The 27,180-nt window shown below is 46.1% G+C and overlaps 1 protein-coding gene across 1 annotated transcript in view; it reads left to right on the top strand.

The window, feature by feature from the left end:
• The window catches only part of TPPP3 (tubulin polymerization promoting protein family member 3), a 169,959-nt gene that overhangs the window by 104,235 nt on the left and 38,544 nt on the right, over positions 1–27,180 (top strand). Inside the window, exon 3 of the mRNA XM_078670529.1 lies at positions 11,945–12,098. Coding sequence (XP_078526655.1) covers positions 11,945–12,098 — 154 coding nt within the window. The remainder of the gene's footprint in view (positions 1–11,944; positions 12,099–27,180) is intronic.

Raw genomic sequence — 27,180 nt, 5'->3', positions numbered from 1 at the left:
GCCTGTAGAACCCTGTGAGGTAATAGGAAAAATATATAAGATGGAGCAGAGTTGCGGGCGTTTCTTGCGTCACTCGAAATAAGGAATCGGAAATGCGGGGAAATGCGGGGAAACAAATATCAGATTCCTGTTGAGAAAAAGGGAATCTTACTGTGCTCTGCTGCCCTCTGTCAAGACGACAAACCAGACCACTTAATGTGCTGAGTTTAAAGGAGCTGAGTTTTTTTTTTTTTAAGTTTGAAGTTTATTGAAATATAAAGAAGCAAAGACAGAAAATGAAGAAACAATCAAGAGTCATGAGAAAATGGGATCAATCTTACAAAGTAGCGAATTACAGTTAGGAAACTAAAGCATAACATATGAAAAAATGGGTAATGAGTAAACAGGGTAAAAATATGATAAAACATGAGCTGTAAAATGATAATATGGTAATCGAATAAATTAAAGTAATGCAATCATGGAGGTTTACAAACTTCAACCGTACGTATTGGAAGTGGTGAAGGAGATTTAGCAACTGCAGATAGGTAGTCAGTGAGGGGAAGCCATAAGAGATCACGTTTGATTGCTAAGGAGATAGGAGAGACAAAATTAGTGTCAAGTCGGTGATTAAAGCAAATTGCATTCCACCATGCAGGGAAAGAAACCTCATTAGCTTGTTTCCAGTGTGATGTGATATGGTGGAAAGCAATGGCTATGCATAGGTCAAGTAATTTGTGGTTAGAGCTGGATTCAACAAGGGTGGGAGATAGGGAACCTAAGAAAATGTGTGAAATGGAGAATGAAACCTTAAATTTGAAAATTTTCTGTAGCTGGGACCAAACTAAGTGCCAGAAACGTAATATAGGGGGACATTCAAATAGCATGTGTTTCAAATCAGCTGAAAGGGAAGTGCAGGACCAACAAGTAGATGGAGTGTCTGGGGAAAAGGAGGACAGGAATAAGGGAGTGAATAACATACGATTATAGATAAAGAATAAGGTTTGTGTGGTATTTGCAGCTCTTGATGTACTGTGAATCTTGGACCAAATTTTGTCCCATAAAATAATGGACCATGTGTGAGATAAATCTTCTTCCCAAGCCAACTCAACCTTAGATTTTGAACGATCAGCAGAGGATTGTAGAGATTTATAAATAAATGACGCAGAAAGAGATTGATCAATAGCATTAGAAATCAAAAGATGTGTGGTAGGGATAGAGTTAGAGGTTGGGAGTGAAGAAAGATATTGAGTAAGGGATGGAAGTATCGATAAATATTGTTTACGAGATGAGGCAGGTAATGAGAATTGAATTTGAAGGTCCTGGAAAGAAAGAGGTTGATTATCTGAGAGAAGTTGTGAGATCCACTTTAGACCAAGGGAATGCCAGGATTTCCAATATAAGGAACGGTTGCGAATTTTGAGGAATTTATTATGCCAGATAGGTTGAGCGTGGGTTGAGGAAGCAGATGGGTAGGTGGATACTAAGTATGGACGAAGAAGAGAACAAGAGTGAGAAATGATGGGGGAACATATGGATGACACCTTAGAGGTAAAGGAGAGGACTTCTCGAAAATCGTAAGGAAGAAGAAGAGAAGATTCTAATGTGAGCCATAGGGGAGGAATGCGAGGAAGATCTGAAGAGAGCCATCTCATAGATTGTTTTAAAGAAAATGCGTTATGATATGACTTAAAGTGGGGGAACTTGACACCACCAAGGGATTTGTCTTTTTTCAGGGAAGAGAGTGCAATCCGAGATTTTTTGCCTTTCCAAAGAAATTTTAATAGAAGGGAGTCTAACGATTTGAAGTAATGATCTGGAATACGGATGGGAATCATAGAAACAGAATAGAGGACTAGGGGTGCTAGCATCATTTTGATGGAGTCTAGTCGACCCCACCAAGAAAGGAATAAAGGATTCCAACGAGTTATTGATGTATTGATTTTGTTAGAGAGAGATTCGAAATTAAATTTAAGAGTGTCTGGAATACGGGGGGCAAACCAGATACCTAAGTATTTAATCTTTATGGGCTGCCAGGAAAAACCAGAAGAGTCAAAGAGATGTTTTTGGCATAATGGGTTTAAAGGTAAGATTTCACATTTATCTACGTTAAGACGATATCCTGAGACGATAGAGAAAGAAGAAACTTGACGAAGGAAGGAAGGGAGAGTTGATTGAGGATTTGAGCAATAAAATAAAATGTCATCAGCGTATACAGATAATTTAGCTTGTTGGTGAGGACCATATTGGAAACCAGTAATCGTGTCATCAAGTCTAATCTTAGTTAAAAAGGGTTCTAAGGCTATAATAAACAATAGAGGAGATAATGGGCATCCTTGACGAACACCTCTTTGGAGAGGAAAGTAATCGGAAATCATACCATTTGCAAAGATTGAAGCATGGGGACTAGAGTATAGTAGAGATATTAGAGATATGAATTTAGGGGGGAAGCCGAACCATTTGAGAGCTTGAAACATAAAATCCCAACCAATTCTGTCGAATGCTTTTTCAGCGTCAAGGGAAATAGCAGCAAGGGGGGAGGCAAGGGAAGGAGCTTTACTCAAAATGTTAAAGAAGACACGAGAATTATCTGATGATAGGCGACCCTTAACGAAACCGGATTGTTCAGGACCTATAAGTTCTGGTAATAAGGGATCTAGTCGGAGAGCTATAATTTTGGCGAAAATTTTATAATCAGTGTTTACTAGTGATATGGGACGATAGTTCTTACATAGGGTATGATCTTTTTCCGGTTTAGGTATTAGGCAAATCAATGCTTCTTGGAAAGTTCCTTGAGAGGATCCGGAGGCCGCAAAAGATTGGAATAGGGAATGCAATTTTGGGAGAAGAAGGGAGGAGAAGTGATTATAGAATTCAATGGTAAAACCATCGGGGCCAGGGGCTTTACCTCGACGAAGAATAGAAATTGCATGAGAAATTTCCGATTGGCTAATGTCCATGTCTAATGAGTGAAAGTCAAGATGGGAAGCTTCTGGAGGAGGGATGTTTTGAAAATATGAAAGAAGATCTTGAGGGTCGGGAATAGAGTCGGGAGTGTAGAGATTTTGGTAAAAGGAAACAAATTGAGCAAGTATGTCTTTATCTTTAAAGAAGGATACTCCATTTGGGTTTTGCAAGGATTCAATTTTTGTACGTTCTTTACGTATCTTAAGGTAATTGGCTAGGAGCTTGCCCATCTTGTTTTGTCCGCCGTAGTAGCGGGAATTGCATTTGAGAAGAGAGTTAGAGGCGGCGTTGGTAGTGAATTTATTGAAATCAAATTTGGCTGCGATTAATTCACGTAAAGAAGATTCAGAATTTGAGTTATAGTACGCATATTCCAATTTCTTAATATTATCCAAGAGTTGAGTTGACTTAGAGAGTGATTGTTTTTTCTTTTGGGAAACAAAATTAATGATAAAACCTCGTGCAGCTGCCTTAAACGAGTCCCAAATCATAACAAAGGGGGAGTCAGGAAGATGGTTATGTGTAAAAAATTCAGTAGAAAATTGCTTAAATTGGGTGCAAAACTTAGAATCAAGGAGTAAAGAATTATTAAATCTCCAACGGCCTGAATGAGGGGAGAAGGGAATAAGATCAATGTCTACAAAAACGGGAGCATGGTCTGAAATTAGAATGGAGCCTATATCTGAATGAATGGCAAGTTGAGCCAATGGTTTGCTAAGAAAAAGGTAATCAATACGTGATTGGGAGTGATGTGTAGGGGAGTAAAAAGAGTATTCTCTGAGGTCAGGGTGACAAAGCCTCCAAATGTCAACTAATGCATTATTCTGTATAGAGGAGATAAACTGGGTGTGCATCTTGGAAGGAACAAATTTAACTTTTGAATTTCTATCAATAAAGGGGTCATAAACTTGGTTACAGTCACCGCCAAGAATAACGTATTGGTCATTGAGGGTAACAAGTTTGTTGGAAATAGCAGGCCAGAACAGTTTGTCAACACCAGTTGGGGCATAAACATTGAAAATAACTAGAGGTATTGTATCTATAAGAAGATTAACAATTACCCAACGACCATCATCGTCGCATTCTTGAGATACAATTGAAACATTTAACTTTTTATGACAGAGTATAACTGTACCATTTTTCTTACCTACAGCAGGTGAATAGAGAACATGACCCACCCAACATCGTTTAAGTTTAGTAGCCTCTGAATCTGTAAGGTGGGTTTCTTGAAGGAGGGCTACATCCGCTTTAAGTCTGGTTAAATGCGTTAAAACTCGTTGACGTTTAATGGGGTTATTTAACCCCTTAACATTCCAGGTGACTACTCGGAATGTACATTAGCAAGAGAATGATATAAAAGAAAAGATAAGGCGAAAGAAAAAAGTAGTTGAATAGTGTTGAGAGAAGTAGTAAGATTGCAAGAACAGACGTATGCGAGAGATAGAGAGAAAAGGTGAGAGTAAGAAAAATATAAGAGAGAGAAAAGAGTATAAAGGAAGAGAAGAGAACAGAGCAAGAGAAGAGACATAAAACAAATACAAATGAGAACCGGGGGGTGACGACGCCAGAAGAGGACGACATCAACAACAGAAACTCACGTCATCGAACACCGGAGGAACCAGCTTAGGATCAATTGAAGGGAGCAGAAAACTACACCGGGATGGGGAACAGAAGGAGATAATCTGTGATGAGACAAAAATGGAGAAGATAGGTTAGGAGTACATAAGAACGCCAAATGTAGGAACTACGTAACATTATAACAAAATAGATATATAAAATATACAAGGGGTATGTGTGAACAGTAGGATAAGGGAAGTCGATACTAGGCACAGTAGGGAAACAAAAGGAGAAATACTGAATTAATCAAGAAAACACATGAATTATTAAACTGGTCTGGCAGTGTCCATGTTGATGGTTTCATGTCGACGGAGGAATTCTTCAAGGACTCGTGGATCGTCAAAAGTCGTTGTCTTTTCTTTATATGTAACCTTGAAGAGGCAAGGATGAAGGAGACCGAATCTGGCACCAAGGTCTCGCAATCGTGGTCGTAGATCCAGAAATTGTTTCCTTCGGTCAGCTGTCACTTTGGCTACATCTTGAGACAGATACAGACGATGACCTTCCCAGATAATCTGTTTCTTTGCTTTGGCTGCTGAAAGTACTTGAAGTAAATCAGTATATTGTAGGAAAAGCATTATGACTCCGCGTGGTTTGGAGGAAACTCTCGGACCCAGTCTATGAGCTCGCTGAATGTTAAGAGTGACAGAAGGTGGAAGATCTAGAATTTTCGGTAAAAAGGTTTGGAAGAAGGAGGTTGGATTGGACCCTTCTGTGAGCTCTGGAAGATTGTAAAGGCGTAGGTTATTGCGACGATTTCTATTTTCCAACTCCTCAGTCTGCCGCCTTAAGAGAGAGACATCCTTCTCCAATATAGAAATTCTAGAACAAGAAGATTGTAGAGCTTCCGTAGATTGTTCCACTAACAGGACTCTGGATTCGAGAGTGGACCATTTATCATGAAGAAATTGCAGTGTTTTAGTAGTTTCAGCCATGAAGGGTTTAAGTGCTCGGAGTTCTTCAAGAATCAGGTCCATGGAAGCGGATGATAACTCAGAACCTGGAGATGGAGGATCTTTCTTGTGACGTTTCGTGGAGCCAGGTTGTGGAAGTTTACTAGTGACAGTAGACTTAGGAATTGCCCCACGAGTGATATCCGCTTTAGAAGGAATGGTGTCCTCCATGGCCTGCGTCGTCGAATCAGAGTCTGAGGAAAGAGGCAGTTTGGTTTTGGAAGCCGTGAACTTGAGAGTGCGCAGTTTCCCCATATATGGTACGTGAGATAAATAATAATGTTCCAGTAGACTCCGAAGATATAAGTTGTGTGAAGAAGGTACCCCTCAAAATGGCAAAATAGCAGTGTTGTGGAAAGTAGAGCTCAACACAATGATGTCAGGACTGTGGTACGCAGATGAAAGAAAAACGCGTCACACAAAAGACATCAATAAAATAAAGGTGCACGCAAACTGGAAATTACACTGCATATGGTGAACATGAGAAGGCCGTCTGTATCATGTGGAGGAACAGATAGACATAGTTGAGGGTAGCCAGAAACAAATGGTATCCTGTTCAGTGAATTTCATTGAAGAGCGGCGCCCAAATGATGCACTCAGCTGGAAAACAGCATTTAGCGTGAAGAAAGCGTGAGGAAATAGGGGCACCAAAGCTGAAAAAACGCCAACAGGAGGAATCAGCTAATAAGGAGCATGAATATTGCGTATAACATCTTTGCTGCAATAATTACGGATCACCAGGAAAGCGCCGCACCGTGGCGCAGGGTCTCCGCTGACAGAGACCGGAGACGCGGTAAAGTTGAAAGAAAATGGCGGCCGCTGGAAAGCGCGCCGCGTCAGTCACTGAGAAAATGCATTGAGACGGAGTAGAGGGACGCAGGCGGTGTCAGTCTGCTCACCTCATGCTCCGACGCAGGAAAATGAAGTCGGCGTCTCAAAAGGTGCAGTAAAAGAGGAGAAAGCCGCTGGAATCGGCGCTCGATGTCCGGAGCTCCGCAGTCAAGCCGCCATCTTGTGCGGCGCTCAAGCCACGCCCCAGGAGCTGAGTTTTAAACCAAGAAACAGAAAACAGCTCCGCTTTGGTTTGCTGCTGCAAGGATGTGCTCGGCTTCCTTATGGCGCATTTACCCCCAGATTCATCATTGTCCTCTTTAGCGATTATTAAGGAATCGCTATTAAAGACTCGCAAAACGGGATTCATGTAGAAATCGCAATATTATTTGCGATTTCTACAGCTTCCTTAATTGCGATTAGCAAATTGCTAATCGCAGATTTCAAGGGTGCCAGGGGTGTCCAAAGGACACCCTGTAGCACCCCTGAAATGTAAATGTAGACTGATGTTGCGCACACACATGTCCAAAGGACATGTGTGTGTGTAACATACAACTTAGAAAAATGCACTAAAGTGCATTTTTCCAAGTTTTCGCTATTTACCACGAAGTCAGACTTCGCGGTAAATAGCGGCCAAAAATAGCGATTTCGCAACTCAAAAATGGTTCATGAATTGCATTTAAGGAATCTCAAATAGAGATTCCTTAAATGCAATTCCTCGCAATTTAGCGATTTCGCAATTTGCGATTTTTGCATTTGGGGTGATGAATCCCAAATGCAAAAATTGCGCTCGCAAAGGGCCAGATTCTCAGAATCTGGCCCTTTGCGAGCCGATTTTCCGTTGATGAATCTGGCTGTTAGTGATTGAAACATGGTCATTCAAAGAACAGTAAAAGTGTGGTCAGGCATTCTTTGCAATGTTTGACAGCATTGTGGCAGTGACTGAAATAAGCTATGGAAATGGGTAAGAAAGAGGAGACATGTTAGGGAAGGGCATATTTCCCAACACAACTCTTCAGACAAGTATTTCCTTAAGTAAATGTTTACTTCAGAACTGATCAGTTTACACTGTAAGTGCTCGAAAAGTGAAGCAATGTCCCCGGCTATCCTGCTCACCTCCATGCTCTCGGCTCCGCCTCTTCGCAATTGATCTCGGTTCTTTTCTGCAGCCATTCATTATCCCTTTTTCCTCATCTACTCCCGTTCATGTTTCCTCTTTGACCTCAAGGCAACTTTTTCCTCCTTTTCTCCATTGTCCTCTGTTCTTCTTGCTCCTCATTTTCTCCACTCGACGCAGTACTTTTCTCTTCTTTTATACATCCTTCACCTCACCGTGCTCTCCGCCTTCATTCACCCCAAGACTACAATCTACTTTTCAGTAATCACCCTGGTGTGCTACGTGCCTATTTTTTCCTCCCGAAAATTGACTCCTCTTTTTCCTCACCTATCCATATTCAATGCGCCTCATTTGCTCCACTTGCCTGGATTCTCTGCCATTCTTTTTTCAACACATCTAGTAGACTTTGGAACTGATTTTAATTATTTTTGAAGTGCTGTTCAGACAGATTCTTTTACCTTGATTTTATTTTTGCTCCCCACTTAATGTGACAATCCGTGGCGTCTAACTCGCCTTTATAAATGGAATGCCACTTGGCTTAAGACTTTATCTAATGCCCATTTGCATTAGATTGGTCCCCTATATTGCAGTCTCTCCTCTCATTGCTCCATGCTCCACGGAGTGCCCCTGGTTTAGATCTGTGAGCAGCATGGCTGTCAGCTCTCTGCAATGTGTTTTGCAGCAGTACTCTGTGCTGCCTATACTCAGGGTTGCTGCTATCCTGCTCACATCTGTGCTCTCGGCTCCTCCTCTTCTCCATTCATCTCAATATTTCTGCTCCTCCTTTTGTGCACCGATTCTTTATCCCCTACTCCTCCTCTCCTCCTGTTCATACTTCATCACTGACTTTACGGCAACTCGTTCCTCCTTTTCTCCATTCCCCCAGGTACTTTTTGCTCCTCCTTTTCTCCTCTCGCAGAAGTACTTTTCTCCTCTTCTGTTCATCTTTGACCTCACTGCGCTCTCAGCCCCCATTCCCCCAGACTACAATCTACTTTTCAGTATTCACCATGGTGTGCTGCGTTACCGTTTCTTCTGCCCGAAAGTTGTCTGCTCATCCTTTTCTTCACCTGTCAGTATGCAGTTCACCACACCTCATTTGCTCCACTTGCCTGGGTTCTCTGCCCTTATTTTTTCAACACACCTCAGTGGACTTTGTAACTGGTTTTCATTATTTTTAGAATGCTGTTCAACCAGATTTTTTTTACTTTGATTTTATTTTTCCTCACATTGTGGCCCCACGGAATATGACTACCCGTGACGCAGGGCTTTAGGTGGGCCAGGTCCTGCCGGTGCTTAGCACCAGCAGTTCTAAAAAGCAGGTGTGCAAACGGGTCTTTATCGGGCTCTCCATTTTTGCACTCCGGGTACAAAAAAATTCTTAACTCTGCAGCAGTACCTCCCTTCACTGCCTTTGAGCTAACTTCAAAGAAACGTGTTATCATTCTTTCACAGTCTGATCATTTTAGAACTAAAGCATTTTCAATATTCTATACAACAAAGTCATAGTTGTTGTTTATTTATCTTACACAACTAATAGCCATTTGTAAACCCAATAGCCCTGGCTTGTTGTAGGTGTAATGTTATTTGTTGTATTATATTTCTGTATGCAATGACAGAAGCAGCAAAATACCAGTTGGATGACACACTATGCTAATCACAGATTTTTACATTGCGTATTTTAAGTCACACCCTTTATTACATCGGCTGTATCCATTTAATGTGTGCTTTTGAGTGTGTGCTCTTCAATACTTGCTATTTGGCACAGGTCACCTGGTGTAATTGTTAAACGTGGTTGCTTCTGTGGTGTGCTGCTTTTCACAAGGTGGTGTTAATTATCCATACAGTTCCACGCCATACAATTGAACTCCACACATTTCTAATCCACACCACATAATTCAACACTAAACCATATAATTCAACTCAACAACACAATTACACAATCCACCACATACATCCAATACACACCAATCAATTCCACAAAATCCCACATCATGCCACAAAATTCAACAGCACACCACATAATTAAACTCCACTACATACCACTCCACAGCACAAAATACCATTCCACATAATTGCACTCCCTAACACAAAATTCCACTCCACATAATTGCACTACACTCAATAGCACATAATTATCCACATGATTCCACTGTACACAACACCAGGCCACTTAATCCAACAATACAAATCCACTCCACAACACACAAGTTCATGCCACACAATTTCACAACTAACACATGGGTAAAACACATTGTCATTTACAACGCTAATAGCTCAAGCAAATGCCAGACCTAATGCATTTCCAATGCTTGTTTCTTTTTCTATCCATACGCTATTATGGGACTGCATGCGTTTTCTTGCTCTCTCCCCCATCAATCAATCAATCAATCAGGCAAATTTGTAGAGCGCGCTACTCAACCGCTAGGGTCTCAAGGCGCTGGGGGGGGGGGGTCGCTACTGCTCGAACAGCCAGGTCTTGAGTTGTTTCCTGAAGGAGAGATGGTCCTGGGTCATGCGTAGGTGGGTGGGGAGGGAGTTCCATGTCTTGGCCGCCAGGTAGGAGAAGGATCTTCCTCTGGCGGTGGATTTGCTAATTCGTGGGACAGGGGCGAGGGCGAGACTGGCGGATCGGAGCTGGCGGGTGGGTGTGTAGAATGTGAGGCGGCTGTTGAGGTATTTCGGGTCCATGTCGTGGAGAGCCTTGTGTGCGTAGGTGAGGAGTCTGAACGTGATCCTCTTGTTGACGGGGAGCCAGTGCAGGTCTTTCAGATGGGTAGAGATGTGGCTGTGACGAGGGATGTCCAGGATGAGTCGTGCAGAGGCGTTCTGTATGCGCTGGAGTCTTTTCTGGAGTTTGGCTGTGGCTCCAGCGTAGACGGTGTTCCCGTAGTCCAGGCGGCTGGTGACGAGAGCCTGGGTGACCGTCTTCCTGGTTTCGGTGGGGATCCACCGGAAGATCTTTCGGAGCATGCGCAGGGTGTTGAAGCAGGATGAGGAGACGCCGTTGACTTGCTTGGTCATCTTGAGGGGAGGAGTCCAGGATGAAGCCCAGGTTGCGTGCATGATCCGTTGGCTTGGGTGCGGTGCCCAGAGCAGGGGGCCACCAGGAGTCGTCCCAGGCAGGAGAGGATAGTCCCAGGATGAGGACTACCGTCTTGTCTGAGTTCAGTTTCAGACGGCTGAGCTTCATCCATTTTGCGACGTCTTTCATTCCTTCCTGGAGGCTGGATCTGGCGGTGGCGGGGTCGTTGGTGAGGGAGAGGATCAGCTGGGTGTCGTCGGCGTAAGAGATGATGTTTAGGTTGTTTTGGCGTGCGATGGCTGCGAGAGGGCTCACGCAGACGTTGAAGAGGGTGGGGCTGAGTGAAGATCCTTGCGGAACGCCGCAGGTGACTTCGGTGGTCGGTGGTCCTTCTTCCCCCAGATCGTCTGTTGCTACTCTGAACCCCCTTCCCGTTTGTTTTTTAAAATGTATATTTGTTCCGTTTTCAAACTCCTTCCTTCCACAGATCCTTCATTGCTTTCCCTCCCCTCCCTACTGGGAGCTATTGCTCAGCATTCACTTCGTATACCCTGCTGCCACCATTGCTCCCATGCCCACTACTCCTTGCATGTTTTTACATTAAAAAACATTTTTATGTAGAGCTAAGAAGTTACAATTTTCAGTTGCGCCACTACTCTCGTTAGAAAACCTTTTTTTGCACTGTTTGTTGAGTTTTTTAATTTACCACAAGAAAACTGTCCGCCATCTTAGTAAGATATATTATAAAACGCAAATATGGCTGCTACAGTGACATAATGCATGCACATGCATATATACAGATGCTGCAGCTGGCATTTAGCTGTCTTTTTTTCCAGTACTTTTTAGCACTGACAACAAACATTCGCAATTACACAAAGTCCATTACTGCCTTTGAAAAGCAACACCTATTGCCTTCACCAATATTTGTTCATAGCTATGGGTGTGCAGCAGCTGGAAAATTCAACACTGGGAGCAACAAACTGTGGAAAGAAGGTAGCGATCATTGCTCTTCAGTGACTTTTTAAAATATTGGGGCATATTATCTAGGACCGGTGTTAAAATGATCGCCGTTTTATCGGCAGGAAACTGCCGATAAAACGGCGATAATGGGCTTGATAATACGCCCTTGTTAATTCCCATAGAAGCCCATGTTAACATCAGAACATGGGATTCTATGGGAATTAACAAGGGCGTATTATCAAGCCCATTATCGCCGTTTTATCGGCAGTTTCCTGCCGATAAAACGGCGATAATTTTAACACCGGTCCTTGATAATATGCCCCACGATTCTTATCTTCAAAATATGGTTTTAAGAAGGTACCAAGCTGTGTCTGATATGGACTGGCTTTTTAATGGGTTGTTTTTTAACAGCTAGTACGCTTTTGAGTAATGATTTATTGGATATTTCTTGCAACTTGGCAACATGTTCACCTAATTACATTTTATATTCTTTTCCAGAGCAAAAACAGCTCGAGTCATCAACTATGAAGAGTTTAAAAAGGCTCTAGAAGAACTGGCAGCAAAGAAGTATAAAGGCAAGAGCAAAGAGGAAGCTTTTGAGGCCATAAGCCAGCTCATCGCTGGAAAGGAACCAACAAATGTTGGCGTTACTGTAAGTAATTACAGGAAATTCATCGCTTGGCTCATTACTGCAAAAAATGTAGCAATTGTGCTGCCGTGGTCCTGCAATGTGCCCGAAACAAGAGGGAAACATATTGCTATGGGGAGCATTCCAAGAAGATGTACTTAGCAGTGTTTGATGAGCACATCTTCTCTGAACCTGAGCTGAACACTATTAGGTAGTGGGACAAGTTGGAAAAGGAATTTCTAAAGTTTCAGCAAACCTAAGAATGTTTTGATTTCTTACCAGTAATCTCCATTACTCCGATTTTCCTTCCTTGCACCCAGTAGGTACTACATGCATTCTGTCCTCTTCCGACTTCCCTGGGCTCCACTACCTAAGCTTCTCTAATGTCCATGTTTTACTATCAGGCAAGACCAACTTTTCCCTTCTCCAAAATAGGCTTTCTCACCCTCCACACTTACGGTTTTAATATAAGCCTTCCTTCTGATGAAGGGTGAAGGACTAAAGCAGTTACGCAGAAGTGTCATACGTATTGGGATGAGGAAGAGGGAATCAGCGTCATTTGTTTACTGGTAAATAGTCGACACCTATCTCCACATACCCTTCCTCATCGGACTCCTTCCTGCATGTAGATATACTCATCTAAAAGATAGTTAGGTCATACCATTAAGCACAGGTGTGCCAATAAAAATACGTTATTATAAACACTTCATGAAACAAAAAAAACAAAAACTTTTTTTCTTTTAAAAGATCAACATTTCCTGCAAGAACAGTTGGAAAAAATCAAATTTTTACTATGAGCTACATCCAGTCTATAATGAGGTATGAAAGCAGATGAAGTAGCCCATATCGCTGCTCTGAAAATGACCGCGAAAGGCACACTAGCGCATTCTGCCTATGACACCTCATCTTTCTAGTGGAGGATCCTGAGAAGAGCTTTAAAGTTTTTTTCCTGCTGGATTTCGAGACAAAGAGTTTTGAGACTGCATATTGAATTTGAAGGTTTGCAATCTCTATTGGCCGAATCAAATTGCCAACAAGACAGTCCCATTTTTAGCATTCAAGAAACATGTGTAAACTGATCCTAATGACTCTCGCCACATCTAAAAAATGTAACCTAGATTTTCCTCTAAAGAATGATTAGGAAATACAAGTGGCAAAATCACCTCTTGTTCATTGTGGAATGCTGAATTGACTTTGGAAATAAATCCTAAACATAATCTCAAAATCTTCCCAATAAGGATACATCTTGCTTGCCTTGTTGTGCAGAAGAGCTGAACCTGAAACGTTGATGAAGACTCTCAGAGACATATTTAGGGCTAAGGGTAAAACATGGACTTGTCAATCCTTCTCCCTCACTGTGAATCCATGATATGAATATGAGGATACACATCCTATCTTTGTTAGGTAGTCTCACTTCAAAATCATAGGGATTACCGGTTGTAGAGAGTTCATCTTGAAATGTATAGATATTAATTTGCTGACTAAATCAACAACTGTTCTTTAGTTCCCTGAAGGCTTTATTACCAGGAATACGATTTAATACCATCACAGGCTATTGTCTTTTTCAGGTACTTGAAAAATGGAGGGGCATATTATCAAGGACAGGCGATACATTATCGCCGCTTTTATCGGTAGGAAACTGCCTATAAAGCGGCGATAATGTATCACCTGTCCTTGATAATATGCCCCGTAATTCTTAAAAACTAACACTTGGATGCTCAACTTAAAGCTGCCTTCTTTGTCGCACTGGTAGGCCAAATATTCTGCAGATAATGTGCGCCTAGGAAAATTGTAAAAATGTTTCTCACACAGCTCTTTGAAACTGACTGCAACACTCACTTATCTGAGATCACTTTATACCACAGATCTTGTAAAATGGTGATGTGACCCCAACAGGATTCTTGGCATATTCAGGAATGCTGACTGTAGTGTCCTGGCTGGGGCCTAGAATTGAGCAGGCTGGAGGACACACACGTGCTAGTAGTGGTTAGCACGCAACTTAAACCACGCCCGGAGTCCCGGGCTTTTTATCAACAATCTTACGTCCCCAACGCTCACACTGGGCTAAACCAAACCCCTCTACGCTGGAGGGGACAAACTGGACAACAGTGGGAGGGGGCGTGTGCTGCAGTGGTGCACCCCACTACCAGCAACACTACATTCCTCCTTTACCTGGGAATAAAACAAAACTGGAGCAAGATAGCACACAAATCGCTTCATAGTCATTGGGTGTGCTGTAACAAATATAAGGTACTTTCTTTAACAGTCTCGGTTAAGCGTGTCGCTGGCAGAGTCCTTGGAACCACCGTGTGACCCAAAACATGCAGAATACAAAAACAGAACAGTCTTACTTTATTCTCGGCGGGGTCACCATCCCGGTCTGTTCAGCGCCAACACTGTGCCACAAAGTCCCGATACCTCTGGGAAGGTCTGGGGCACGGACGTAGACTGTACTTTGCTTGGCTTCGCCCCTCTGCCGCGGTCTGGGATGGTTCTTCAGAGTCTCTGGTTTCGCTGACGCTGGGGTCCTCTGCTGGTCCCTTGGGTTCCCGATCGCTCGGGGTGGCGTTGCCGGATTGGCTTATCAGGGTCTCTGTTCCAGTTGGTTCCGACGGTCTGCGTTGATGGGCTGGGCGCCAGTCGTCCAGTTCTAGATCATCACCCCCTTCGGGTACTTTTTTAAAGAAAGAAACATTTCTTGTCACGATTTCTCCATTTCTGACAGCGTTGACCATTGTCCCCTTTATCTCCGTCACTCTCCAGGGATCAAGTTCAAACGGTAGACGGAACTTTCCGCCAGGGTGGCGGTCTTTAACTAGGACTGTATCTCCGACTTGAATGGGGCTGTCCGCCGCTCCCCGTCTTTGGGACGCGTCCTGGTTGTTCTTGGCGCGCTGTTCCATGGACCGGTTCCTGGGGGCTGGGGCTAGCTCCCACGTGGGATGGTACGGGATGGTGTCCACGATTGCTCGGTTGAAGGAGAGTCGACTTGGGGAGACTCCAGTGGTGCAATGTGGAGTTAGGCGATATTCTCGAAGAAATTGGTATAGGGCTAGCTCGAGACTGTGGCCGTCGGCTATTGCAATTTGGATCGTTTTGTTTAGAGTTCTCATTAGTCTCTCGACCTCCCCGTTGGCTTGGGGCCATCTTGGTGTTACCCGTTTATGTTTGATACCATGGCTCTGCAGGTATTCTGTGAACTCTCTGCCATTGAACGGGGGTCCATTGTCTGTGCGGATTTCTTCCATGAGCCCATGGGTGGCAATGATTTTTTCGAACTTTGGGATCACTTCAGACGCCGCTGTAGATGTTACGATTTCCACTTCAGGATAGCGAGAGAAATCATCCACCACAACGAGCATGTATCTGCTGCCGGGGAGGCTGCCGAAGTCTGCGCTCGCTCGCACCCACGGGGAAGTAGGCCCCTCTTCGGTGAGTATGGGTGCTGGGGGGTTAGGTAGACTTGTCGCTAGGCACACTGGGCATCTCTGGACCACTTCTTCGACGGCTTTGTCGAGCCCCGGGAACAACAGTTTGCTTCGAAGTCTGTTTTTGGATTTCACAATCCCCTGGTGTGATCCGTGCGCCAGCAAGGCGGCTTGTTGGGCAAGGCTGTTGGGCAACACAAGGCGAGGGCCCCTCAGGAGACATCCTTCGGTTGAAATGGACAGCTCATGTCTGACTTGGTATAGGGCTCTCAGGACAGGTTGGGCATCTGGGGTGCGAAATGACGCCGGGCTTTGGAGCGCTTTCCAGTCGCCGGATTCTACGGCCCGGATCGCAATCTGGAGGCAGTCGTCGTCCTTGGTGGCTCTCGCCACTTCCTCCAGGGACATTGGCCGTGGTCTTGACCGTTCAACGATTAGCCGGACGTACTCTTCCGTGGCTGCTGCCTCGGCTGCTTCTGCATCGGTGACCGGACGGGCGTGCCTCGATAGGTAGTCTGCAGGACTCCGGGTGCCGGGTCGGTATTCCACCGTAAACTGGAACTCTTGCAACTGCAGCACCCACTTTTCGATTCTCGCGGGTGGGCGAGAGGATGAGCCTTGGAAGAGTGGGATGAGGGGTTTATGATCGGTGATCACTGAGAAAGGATGTCCATAGAGGTAGATGTGGAAATGGCGGCATCCCCATAGAATGGCGATGGCCTCCCTCTCAATCTGCGAATACCGTTGTTCGGTAGGCGTCAGGGTGCGGCTGGCGTACGCAACTGGGGCCCACTCACCACACGCTTGCTGTTGAGACAGAACAGCTCCGAGGCCCGTTGGGCTGGCATCGACTACTAGTTGTGATTCGTGTTGCGGGTTGAAATAGGCCAGGGTTGTGTCCGCAGACAAAGCCGCTTTGGTCTTTGCAAACGACTCCTGTTGTTCCGGGCCCCATGTCCAGGCAGCAGTTGATTTTGTGAGGTCACGAAGGGGGCCTGTCAAGTCCGACAGATCCTTGATGAAGTGCCCGCAGTATGTCACCATGCCCAGGAAGCTGCGGACGGCTGTCACAGACGTGGGGGCTGGCGCGTTGTGGATGTCCTTGACTTTCTCTGGATCTGGGCCGACGCCTTGATCGGAGAACTTGTACCCAAAGAAACTGATATCTTTGCGTAGGAATTCACATTTTTCCTTGTGGAGGGTCAGTCCTCTCTCCTGCAGCCGAGTGAATACCGCTTGGAGGCGTCGGATGTGTTCCTCCAAGGTCGGGGCGTGGACCAGAATATCATCGCTCACGTTGAGCACTCCATCGAGGCCTTGCAGGACATTGTGGATGATATTCTGAAATACTTCGGCTGCACTTGATATGCCGAAGTTAAGCCTGGTGTATCTCCAGAGGCCTACGTGGATGGAGAAGGTCGTGATAGAGCGTGAGTCTGGGTGGAGAGGGATCTGATGGTATCCTGACCTTAGGTCCATCTTGGAGAACCACTTGGATCCTGCAAGCTCCCCGATGATGTCGTCGATGGTCGGCGTCAGGTGACGTTCTCTTTTGATGGCTAAGTTGGGGAGGCGCATGTCTACGCAAATTCTTACTGCCTCGGGTTGCTTTGGCTTCTTGGCGACCACAATGGGGGACACCCATGGTGTGGGCCCGGTCGCTCGTTCAATGATGCCAGCTTGTTCGAGCATTCGCAGCTCGGCTTCGACTTTCTGTCTGAGGTGAAACGCGATGCGTCTGTGCCGGAGGGCTACTGGGGCCACTGACTGGTCGATGTGGAGTCGGACAGGGGGCCCTCTTAGACATCCGATGCCCTCGAACAGCGAGGAGTGTTCTGATACCAGGTGATCCAAACCGTGGGCTTGTACTGTTACAGCCAAGAAGGAATCCTGATCCCTCTTGGGATACGTAGATTTTTGTCTGCAGCTGCATCGAGTCGTGGGACACAGTAGTTCGGAATACACCGCACAGGCGCAGCGGGCGACGAGTCCCATAAGCGAATACCTGCACTCTGGTGGGGTGAAGTGTAGGAGCGTGCTCTAGGTCCTGGTATACGCTGGCGGCCATGAGGTTTATTGTTGCGCCTGTGTCGATGAGGGCTGTGACGGATTGGCCATGCACTTGGACGGTGCACATTGGTTCAGTAGATGACGTGGCTGTTAAGGTGTTGAGCATGCGCACCACGTGGACGGATGCGGCGTCCTCTTCATCGTCATCCATGTCGCTGCTGGTGGATGTGTTCGGTAGCGGTGCCATCTGTCGCGCTCTCCTGGGAGGGCCACTCTGCTTTTTCCTTTGCGACGACAGGCAAACGCTCGCAAAGTGGTTGGACTTGCCGCAGGCGCTGCAGATCTTGCCTTGGGCGGAGCAGGCACCTTTGTGGGGAGTGGCGCCTCCGCACCACATGCATGCTTGGTCGTGGGCGGTTTGGGCCGGCTTCGGCCGCCCTTTGCGGGATGGCCTCGTCCGGTTATCAGGAGTCTGCGACCTGATGGCGCATACGGGTTCCGTTTTGACTGTGACAGCTGGATTTGGCTCCATGTGGGCGGCACGGGCCTTGGAAAGTTCTTTGGACCGCCCCAGGGCTAGGATGTTGCGCATAGACATGGCGTCCGTTTCTAGCACTCTCTCCCGCAACTTCAGGGAGGCGCACCCCTGTATGAACTGGGCGCGGATTTCGTCTTCCGCATCCGGGAGGGTGCACGTGCTGGCTAACTTCTTGAGCCGAGCATAGAATACATCTACGGACTCCTCTGGGAGTTGGCGGGCTTGGCGGAGTAGAAAACGTTCGTAGTCCGCGCTGGCAAACGGTTCAAAATACCTTGTGATGGCATCCCGTAGGGTGATGTACGTGTGGGGCGGGTCTCCTTCCGTGATGTCCTTGGAGATGTTGTGGATTTCTTCCCCCCCAGGTGTAAAAGCATTGCGCGACGGCGCGCCACGGCAATGTCTGCCGCGATGAAGTAGTTTTCGAGACGCTCCACCCACTTCCTCCACCGGGCAGCTTGTGAGGGGGGCGTCCCTGTGACAGCGAAAGGCTCCAGAGGCGGCACGTTGGCCATGACGGCCGAAGCAAGGCAGAGGGGGTGACAGGTGGGGTGCCAGACGGTTGAGCAGGCTTCTGCAGTCACCCGAGATGGATCCAGGCACTGTGGAGGGCTCGTAGGCCTCGCTCCGCGAGAAGCGTGAGGTTTGGCAGGGTCCGCTTACACGCGAGAAGCGTGAGGGATGGCAGGGAGGCCGCATTGTGCGCCAGAAACGTGGTGCCGGGCGCTCACAGCGCATGCGCGGGAGAGCCGTGGAGCCGGACGGGGCCGGGGCCTAGGAGAGCGACGCAGCCTGGGGCCTGGAGGCAGCGGGGAGCAGCGGGAGGGCTCCCAGTGGTACCTGTTGGCAGTGCTCCAGTCCGTGCAGCCGAGGAGGTCGTAGGACGGCCCAGGAGGCAAGCTGAAGTCTTCCCGGGGCACCGGTGAGCGGCGCGAGCAGCAGCCGGGGGCAGGCAGGTTGGCGGGACTTTCGAGGCGGGCCACAGCGGGCCGTCGGCGGCTCAGGGGTGCCGGGCAGTGCGCCACGTGCAGGCTTGCACGGCGCCGGGCAGCTGGAGCGTACACGGGTTGTGGCGGTGCGACAGGGCACGCGATGGGGTGGACACTTGACCACCGTCGTCGCCAGTGTAGTGTCCTGGCTGGGGCCTAGAATTGAGCAGGCTGGAGGACACACACGTGCTAGTAGTGGTTAGCACGTAACTTAAACCACGCCCGGAGCCCCGGGCTTTTTATTAACAATCATACGTCCCCAACGCTCACGCTGGGCTAAACCAAACCCCTCTACGCTGGAGGGGACAAACTGGACAACAGTGGGAGGGGGCGTGTGCTGCAGTGGTACACCCCACTACCAGCAACACTACACTGACTTGCATTTGTTTTGGAATCAGAAGAAGGAGAAGTCATATCTCCTTAGACATTTTTAGGTTGGCAAAGAGAGCTATTCGATTGAGAACTTGTGCTTTGTTTTACAATTATTTTCAAATGGCTTTACGGATCTTTTTAAAATTTGGTATTTATGACAAAAAGGCTGTAAATATTTTGGATTTTTGGAGAATTAATTTAGAACTGTCTCAATTTCTTTTGCAAAGACCTTTTGCATGAGAAGGGCACTCACAGCAACCAGAATGTTTAAGATGCATTCGCCTTCCAACCCATAAGACTTAAATGGCAACAGGCTGTAATAAACCCCACCAGTCTCACGGTGGATGCCTTTGGGGTATCACAAGTGGCATCCAATACAAACTTGACTTACACCTCCATGTAAGCCAGCAGTTGAGAGGAATCGTCTGCTTCTAGAATATAAGAAAACTGGATTTAATATCCTTAACAAGTGTCTGAAAGGAGATTCAGCCAACTCTGCACTCCCTAGGGGAGGCTGAAACGTGCATAGGCTATTTTCAAAGTGTCCTCTGCCTTTATTTTCAAACCGATCTGGTATGACCACATCCTCGCTGAGGATTGCTGTTTGGCATGTACGAATTGGCAAGGATGGATCTATAATAAAAAACTGAGGAAGCTCTAAATCCCCTTTTGCCAAGATATATAATCTCATAAAATGTAGGACTGTTAGTCAATCAATGTCTTTCAACTCTCTTTTTAACTGACACTGAATAGATGGAATGATCGAATGTTCAAACTGTTGCATTTATAAAATTGGCAAAACTACTCGCTACTGGTGCTGGGTTGTTCTTTATCAGTTGGCAACCGAAGATTAGAAAAAAAGACTGGAAATCACATACTGCAATTCCTCTCTCTGAATCTGGTTTCCTTTTTGTGCAAAAAAAATGCCAAATTATGTCAAACTAGTCCTCATCATCTCCCTGGGGCTGCTATGAAGGTAAAACTGAGGCTAGTCTGTAGATGTTTCTGCATCAGAAAAGAGGCAACCATTAGGTCCCATGATGTTACTCTCTCCTAGAAGCAGGGAACAATGGGCCTCATTTATGAAAAGTAACGCATCGCCGCATGAAAACAGCGATGCATCACTTTTCACTGTGCCCTCCTTGCGACACCAATAATGCGTCATATTTACAGTATGACGCATCATGGCGCAAGGAGTTACAGATACGTCAGTATTTCTGACGGAACTGTATAGCGCAAAAGTGACGCATTGCTGGGGTGTGTCACAAAAGTGACGCAACTCCAGCAATGCGTCCTTTCACATGGGGCAAGCCCCATGTGAAAGGGCCTGCGTCAGTCTTACGCCTGCTGTGAGGCAGGCGCAAGATTTTGACGCAACAGCGTCCTACAAGTGACGCAGTGAAATCTCATAGATTTCACTGCGTCACTTCTGCGAAGCTTTTTGCGGGGGAACGCCCCCCCCTGCATACATTATACCTGACGCAGGTATAATGAATCGCAGGGGTTTACAAGTGACGCATCTGCTTAGATGCGTCACTTTGTAATAGTGCGCAACAAGAGGCATGTTTTACGCCGCCGATGCGTCACAAAAAGTGATGCATCTGAAGAGCAAAAATGACGCAAGGCCTCATAAATGAGGCCCAATGTTTCTTTGGAGCGTGCTCCCACATTGCTGCAATGAAGCAGGAACCAACAAAAACACAACAAGGATAAATAAATAGAAGGTTTGGGGCTTGAAATGAGATGCCCTTGTCTGAGCCTGAAGAGACTCTTCCTCTCTCTTTGTCAACAACTTTACAACCCTGGTTTTACTTTTCAAAATATACAGACTATGGAAAATTAGGGGAAAATGTATATTCTTATCGTGAATTCTTTAGTAGAAAAGAAAAGTAGTTCTCGCAAATAATGATATAAAAACTCTTTACAGGCAAATCAAACACACCTCAAACATTATATTTTCCAACTCTCTGGTTTTCACAAAAGGTGCTATTCTCCGTGTCGGCCTTTGCACTACTTTAAACAGTCCTTGACACAAAAGCTCAAATTAAGACAAAGCGGACCCTCTGCACTGCAGGTGCCAGTTTCCAAAACAAAGGTCCTATTACACTGCACTCTGCTGAGAATACATAATGGTCTCGACAGCCCCCTCTACCGAGGGCCAAGGGGCATGCAGGTGCTACAGGGCTAGAGCATGGGCCTGGGGTTATTTGCTCGGATGTCACAGGATCTGTTCTACTATGGTTCTGCAAACTGGGAAACGTGCAACCTCTTCAGCACTAGACTCTCAGCGGTACCAACAGCGAGCAGTCCTGGGCATCTCAGGGAGGTAGTGGGGGGATGGGCAAGTTTAGAACTCAACAATCACCCAGCAGTGCAATAAGTGATTGTCCATTCCAGTGCTTTACTTTAGTAAACGAAAAGTATTTTAAATCTACACACTTAAAACATAATACACATTGGTAGAGATAACAGATAAAAATGCCATACTTGTGTAAGTCTCAACATGGGACTTAGGGCCATATTATCAAGAAAAGGAGATACATTATCGCCGCTTTTATCGGCAGGAAACTGCCGATAAAGCGGCGATAATGTGCTTGATAATAGCCCCTTGTGAATTCCCATAGAAGCCCAGGTTCTGGTGTTAACCTGGGCTTCTATGGGAATTCACAAGGGCATATTATCAAGCCCATTATCGCCGCTTTAGCGGCAGTTTCCTGCCGATAAAAGTGGTGATAATGTATCGCCCTTTTTTGATAATATGGCCCTTAGAGTTTTCAGGTGCAGATGCAGATTACACTTTAGTTCAGTACATAGAGCTCAGTTAATCGGAAAGTCCTCTTTCAGCGCAGTCTCACCATGGTGTAGACAGTAGGGGGCATATTACCAAGGGCCTTATCGCCGCTTTAGTGGGAATTTTGCCCGCTAAAGCGGCGATAATTTTATCGCCCTATTACCTAGCTGTCGCTAACACCAGTTAGCGACAGCTAGTAGGAGATAGCGATCATCTTGGGGCCCACTTTGCATGTCAGCGATATTTATCGCTATTGACATGAAAAGTGGGCGTGCCAAGATGTTAGCGACTGTAAACAGTCGCTAACATAGCTATCTCCTATTACCTACAAAGGCGTACTTTTGGAAATATTCGCGCTAAGCGCGAATATCTCCAAAAGCTAACGCCTGCCCAGAGCAGTTCTTAGCCATGTTATCCAATGGTAGGTGGATAACATGGCTAAGAGCTTTAGCTCGGTAATGCATGAATATCGCTGAATTTTCAGTGATATTCATGCATTACAGCCAATTTTTATTGCTTAGGAGATAAACCTTGATAATAGCAAGGTTTATCTGCGATAAAAATTGGCGGAGCTCGGCGATAATAATATTGCTGCTAACCGTGTTAAGCGATAAATATCGCTTAATCTTGGTATAGAACCATTTCCCAGATGCTTGCAGGAACCTACCGCACACATCTCTTTTTGCTCTCGCCTCTGGGAGAAGATCCTTTGGCCAGAGGCACGACACGCAATCTGGAGGAATACAGCAGCATAAGGTGCCACCGCCCAAAGTCCTTGCAGAGGGGGCTGACTTTTGGATGAGTGGAGGTTTTCAGTGGTCAGTTAACCCGTTTCGGGGTTCCGGCCAAGGTGCAGCCGATGGACTGTCAAAGGTCAGGGGTCAGAACGGCATGAGAGCAATCACGGCGAGAACTTTTGTTTCACTTCTGACAGTCTTTGGTCATGGCGGCACAATCCGTCTCTGGACAATTCCTGATAGTGTTGGCAGAGTCTGCCTTGTGCACAGTTCTTGTCCACACTGGCAACAACCGCTGTCCACAATCCCTGAATGAAAGTGCTAGCACGGAGACTGTGTCTATGTTCTTCAAAGCATGCAGACAACTTATCATATTATTCCTTCCCAAGGTGTACCCACACAGCACCAGTGTCTTGCTGCTTCATGTGCTTCATCTTCACTCTCTCAACAGGCAAGGGGGCTTGCAGGCACTTGGGATAGGAGAAACAGCTTCTCCCAGCAAGATAAGGTGTTAGGTGATGTCCCCTCGCATTTAGGAAGCTGTGTGTCAGGCAGGTACCAGCTCCAGTTACACAGTAGTCACCTGTGTACTCTGCAGAGCACTACCTTCCTTGATGAAAGAGAATTTGGAACTGAGATAAAGGGGGTCAGTGACTCCAGTTTTATACAACTAAAGCAGACAACAGATGTAGATTCCCTCTCTGCAGGACCTGTTTGGGTTGCTCTTCCTTCAAGTGTTTTTTCCAGACTTCTCCGCCCAGCAAAACCTTTGTGTAAAGTGATGCTTTTTGCAGCAGGGTAGTCTCCAGCCTCGAGCACCCACAACAAAGGCACACAGAGGTGTGAGCTTTCCACACCAGCCTTTCAAGACCCACACAGAACAGTAATGTGGAGAAGCGTGGTTCAATGGTTAGAGCGGCAGACCCTGATGCAGAGGTCTGGCCAGGGTTCAATTCCCGCCTCGGCGGTTCTTGGACTCAATTTCCCCGGACCTGATAATTCTCGCCTCGGTGCCTAGTCTAATCATGGGTCCCACTCTGTGACTCTGGGCAATAGCTTGCTTAATCTCCACAACGGCCCCAGCAGCGCTTGGATGCTCGGCTTCACCTTGGGGGTGCCCAGGAGTGGACATTTCACAGGAAAGCCAGGAGGGTTCCACAGTGGTATGAATACAGCGCTACGAGGCCTCCAGGTAGAAGTGCGCTATATAAATACTATACATTTACATTTAATCAGGAAAGAGAGAAAAGGCTAGTCTCAATGAGAAGGGGTCCCTTTCACGTTAGTGCACAGAGGTAACATTTATATTAGTAGGCCAGTAGGGCTCCACTCCAGTGGCACGGCTTAAAAGGTCTAATGATAACTTCGGATTCACAAAACACGGCACACTGCCACCACTGACCGGTATAGCAGTCAAATGTCAGAAAAATGAGGGCAGGCTTGGTAAACCACTCCAGGTCACATGACAGGTACCAGACCTCACTCATGTCATGCAACAGGGCTAGGGCTCTGCACAAACACTCTCTATTTGTGACAAGTTAGGGCAAAAATCGAAAAGTAGGACACCAGATGCTCCCGCTCGGGGCACTCAGGACAGTGAATCGTAACTACACACCATGCAAGGGACATTTCACTCTCAAAAGGCCTCAAATGCACTGCCTTACTGAGTCAACTTATACAGGCCTCAGCACTGTTCAATGCTGTGGGCCACAAATCTGCTCTCCAAAGCAAACAGGGGTCTCCTGTACCAAAAAAATGTTTTTCACAAATCAGAGTACGAAGATAAAAAAAAAACTCCCTTAATTTTCCGTGTTTTAAAAGGAACAAGCAATCCATATATTACTAGTGGAACAAGCAATCCATATATTACTAGCGGAAATGTGCTTTACGTGAAAGTGACAAGCAGCATCGAAACAGGGTGCTAAAACCCCGCAGGTGACAAAGACAGTATAATGCACACCAGCATACCTGAACACAGGGGCTAAGCAGGGGTTTCAGGTGCCAACATAACGAGCAGGTTTAGATTGTTCTGTTGCTCTTCTTGTTGCCACTTTCCCTGCATCTTTGAGACTTTGGGATAATAGGAATCACCCAGGCACCACCTGTTCTTGTCACAGCAGCACGCTAGCAACAGGGCTGGTTAGAAACTTGTAGTGTGAGGGCGAGGTTTGCCTTGGCTTGTTGAATTGTTACGTACCTCGTAAATGAGGGAAGCGCCCTCGTTAAACTTGTCATGGAATGAACACTTTATTTTTCAGAGGCTGAGCTAATCAAAATCTGTCAAATTGCTTCTTACGCTCGTCGGGCGTTTTCTTTGGCGGATTCGTCGTACTAAAGCCCCTTAACTCTGCGGGCAGACCTGCACACGGGTGAGGTCGCGCGGGCAAGCCTGAACACTGAACAGTCCCATTAGGACACTTGGGGGAGTTGGGAGAAAGTTCCCAGTGTCCCGTCAGAGTTGTGCTTCCCTAACACTTTTGAAAGAAGGCCTCCTAGGCTTAAGCTCATTGCTGCTGATTGTTCATAATGTGGTTATCTCATTCCCTGGGGTCACTAGCGTCTCTGGGACAGTGGTTTCACATATGTCAAGCTCTAGTGAAGGGTAAGGGACTTCATGCACCCTTCCTGGATGTCTTGGGGCATTGTCAGCAGCAACAGCTAAACAGGTCAGCAGAGCATCAGTATGGCCTTCAGACTTATTTTCAGCCATGAGAAACTTGGCGGCGCTCAGCTTCAGACTTTGGAAACACTTATGAAATACATTTGTACTTGTAAAGCGCACTGCTGCCCCAGCAACGGGGCATCCTGGCGCTGTACTCATACCGCTGTGGAACCCTTCCTGACTTTTTCCCTGTGAGGTGCCCACTCCTGGGCACCCCCAAGGTGAAGCCAGGCATCCTTGCGCTGTTGGGGCCGTTGTGGAGATTAAGCAAGCTATCGCCCAGAGTTGCAGAGTGGGACTCCATGATTGGAATAGGCACCGAGGCGAGAATTATCAGGTCCGGGGAAATTGAGCCCAAGACCTGCCGAGGCGGGAATTGAACCCTGGTCCCGGGCAAGACCTCTGCATCAGGGTCTGCCGCTCTAACCATTGAGCCACACTTCTCCACTGAAGCAAGGTATTTGCAGATCCAGATGCGCCCTATGTTTTATCTCCAAGTGCAGATAGTTGGACATCAGTCCACTGCTAGAGTGAGTTAATTCACTAATAATCAAATTCAAAAGGTTTACTTCTTGGAGAAGAGTCTGGGAAGCCCCCTCCCCAGAATACAATGCATGGGTCTCTGCCTGCGTAAAAACGAGCAGGAATGTATCCCAGCAAGCTGGTCTGATGGAAAGCCCGGTGTAATCCCCCCAGACTTAACAAACAAGGAAAGGCAAGCAAAGCCAGAGGTAGAGGACGGACTCGTCTTCTGTGGGTGCATCCATCCTCCATTTTGCAACCCACATTCTAACCAAAATAAATGCACATGTTCAACTATGGGTAGCTTTAACAAATGCATGGGTAGTGTTTACTCTCACGTTACAATGATTGCAGTTATTATTGCAACAGGTTCTGCATATTGTGCTAGTGAACATTACAAATATGTAAAAAAAATACTGATGAGCTCTAGTTCTTTTTTGGGGATTCTCAGGATCAGGAGCCCCACAAACTGTTGACAAGAAGGGTAAAACTTGGGAACAGAATGATAAAATAGTGTCCCTGAGAAAAGATCAGTTAATTGCTTACTTAACTAACACTCCCCAGCACACCTCGAATACAAGTAAAGTTTTTCAATTAAGCAGTGTACATAGTTAGCACAATACATATAAAATAAACACGATACCGTACTCGGCACCACACAAGTGGCGGCGTCTAGTACTTGGAGAATTTGAATCTAAGTCTTTTGGAGACGGGGCATACCGAGATCCCGGGATATTGATAGGAGTACTGAATTTGTGACGCCGCCTAGACTGAAACCCTTTATGGGTTAGAAGTATCGCCACAAATCAAAGGTTTTCTACTGAGGAGATATAGCCTTGAAAAAGTCACGTGATAACCTCCCTGTATGCGACGAAACACGTGTTGGCTGTTGGGAGCTGGTTGAACCAAGAAGAGAGAGAGAAAAGATTTGTGTTTATTTTGGATCACTGACAAAATATCGAAGGTCAAAAAATCAACCTACAGAAATATTGAAGCAAAAATATCGATATCAAGAATATCAACATCATATCTACAACATGGTAAGTAAAAAAATATT

This window comes from Lissotriton helveticus, chromosome 12 (assembly GCF_964261635.1).
Source record: "Lissotriton helveticus chromosome 12, aLisHel1.1, whole genome shotgun sequence".
NCBI classification, from domain to species: Eukaryota; Metazoa; Chordata; class Amphibia; order Caudata; family Salamandridae; genus Lissotriton; species Lissotriton helveticus.
Note: the sequence above shows the minus strand (reverse complement) of the source record. Positions and strands in the feature narration are given on the sequence as shown.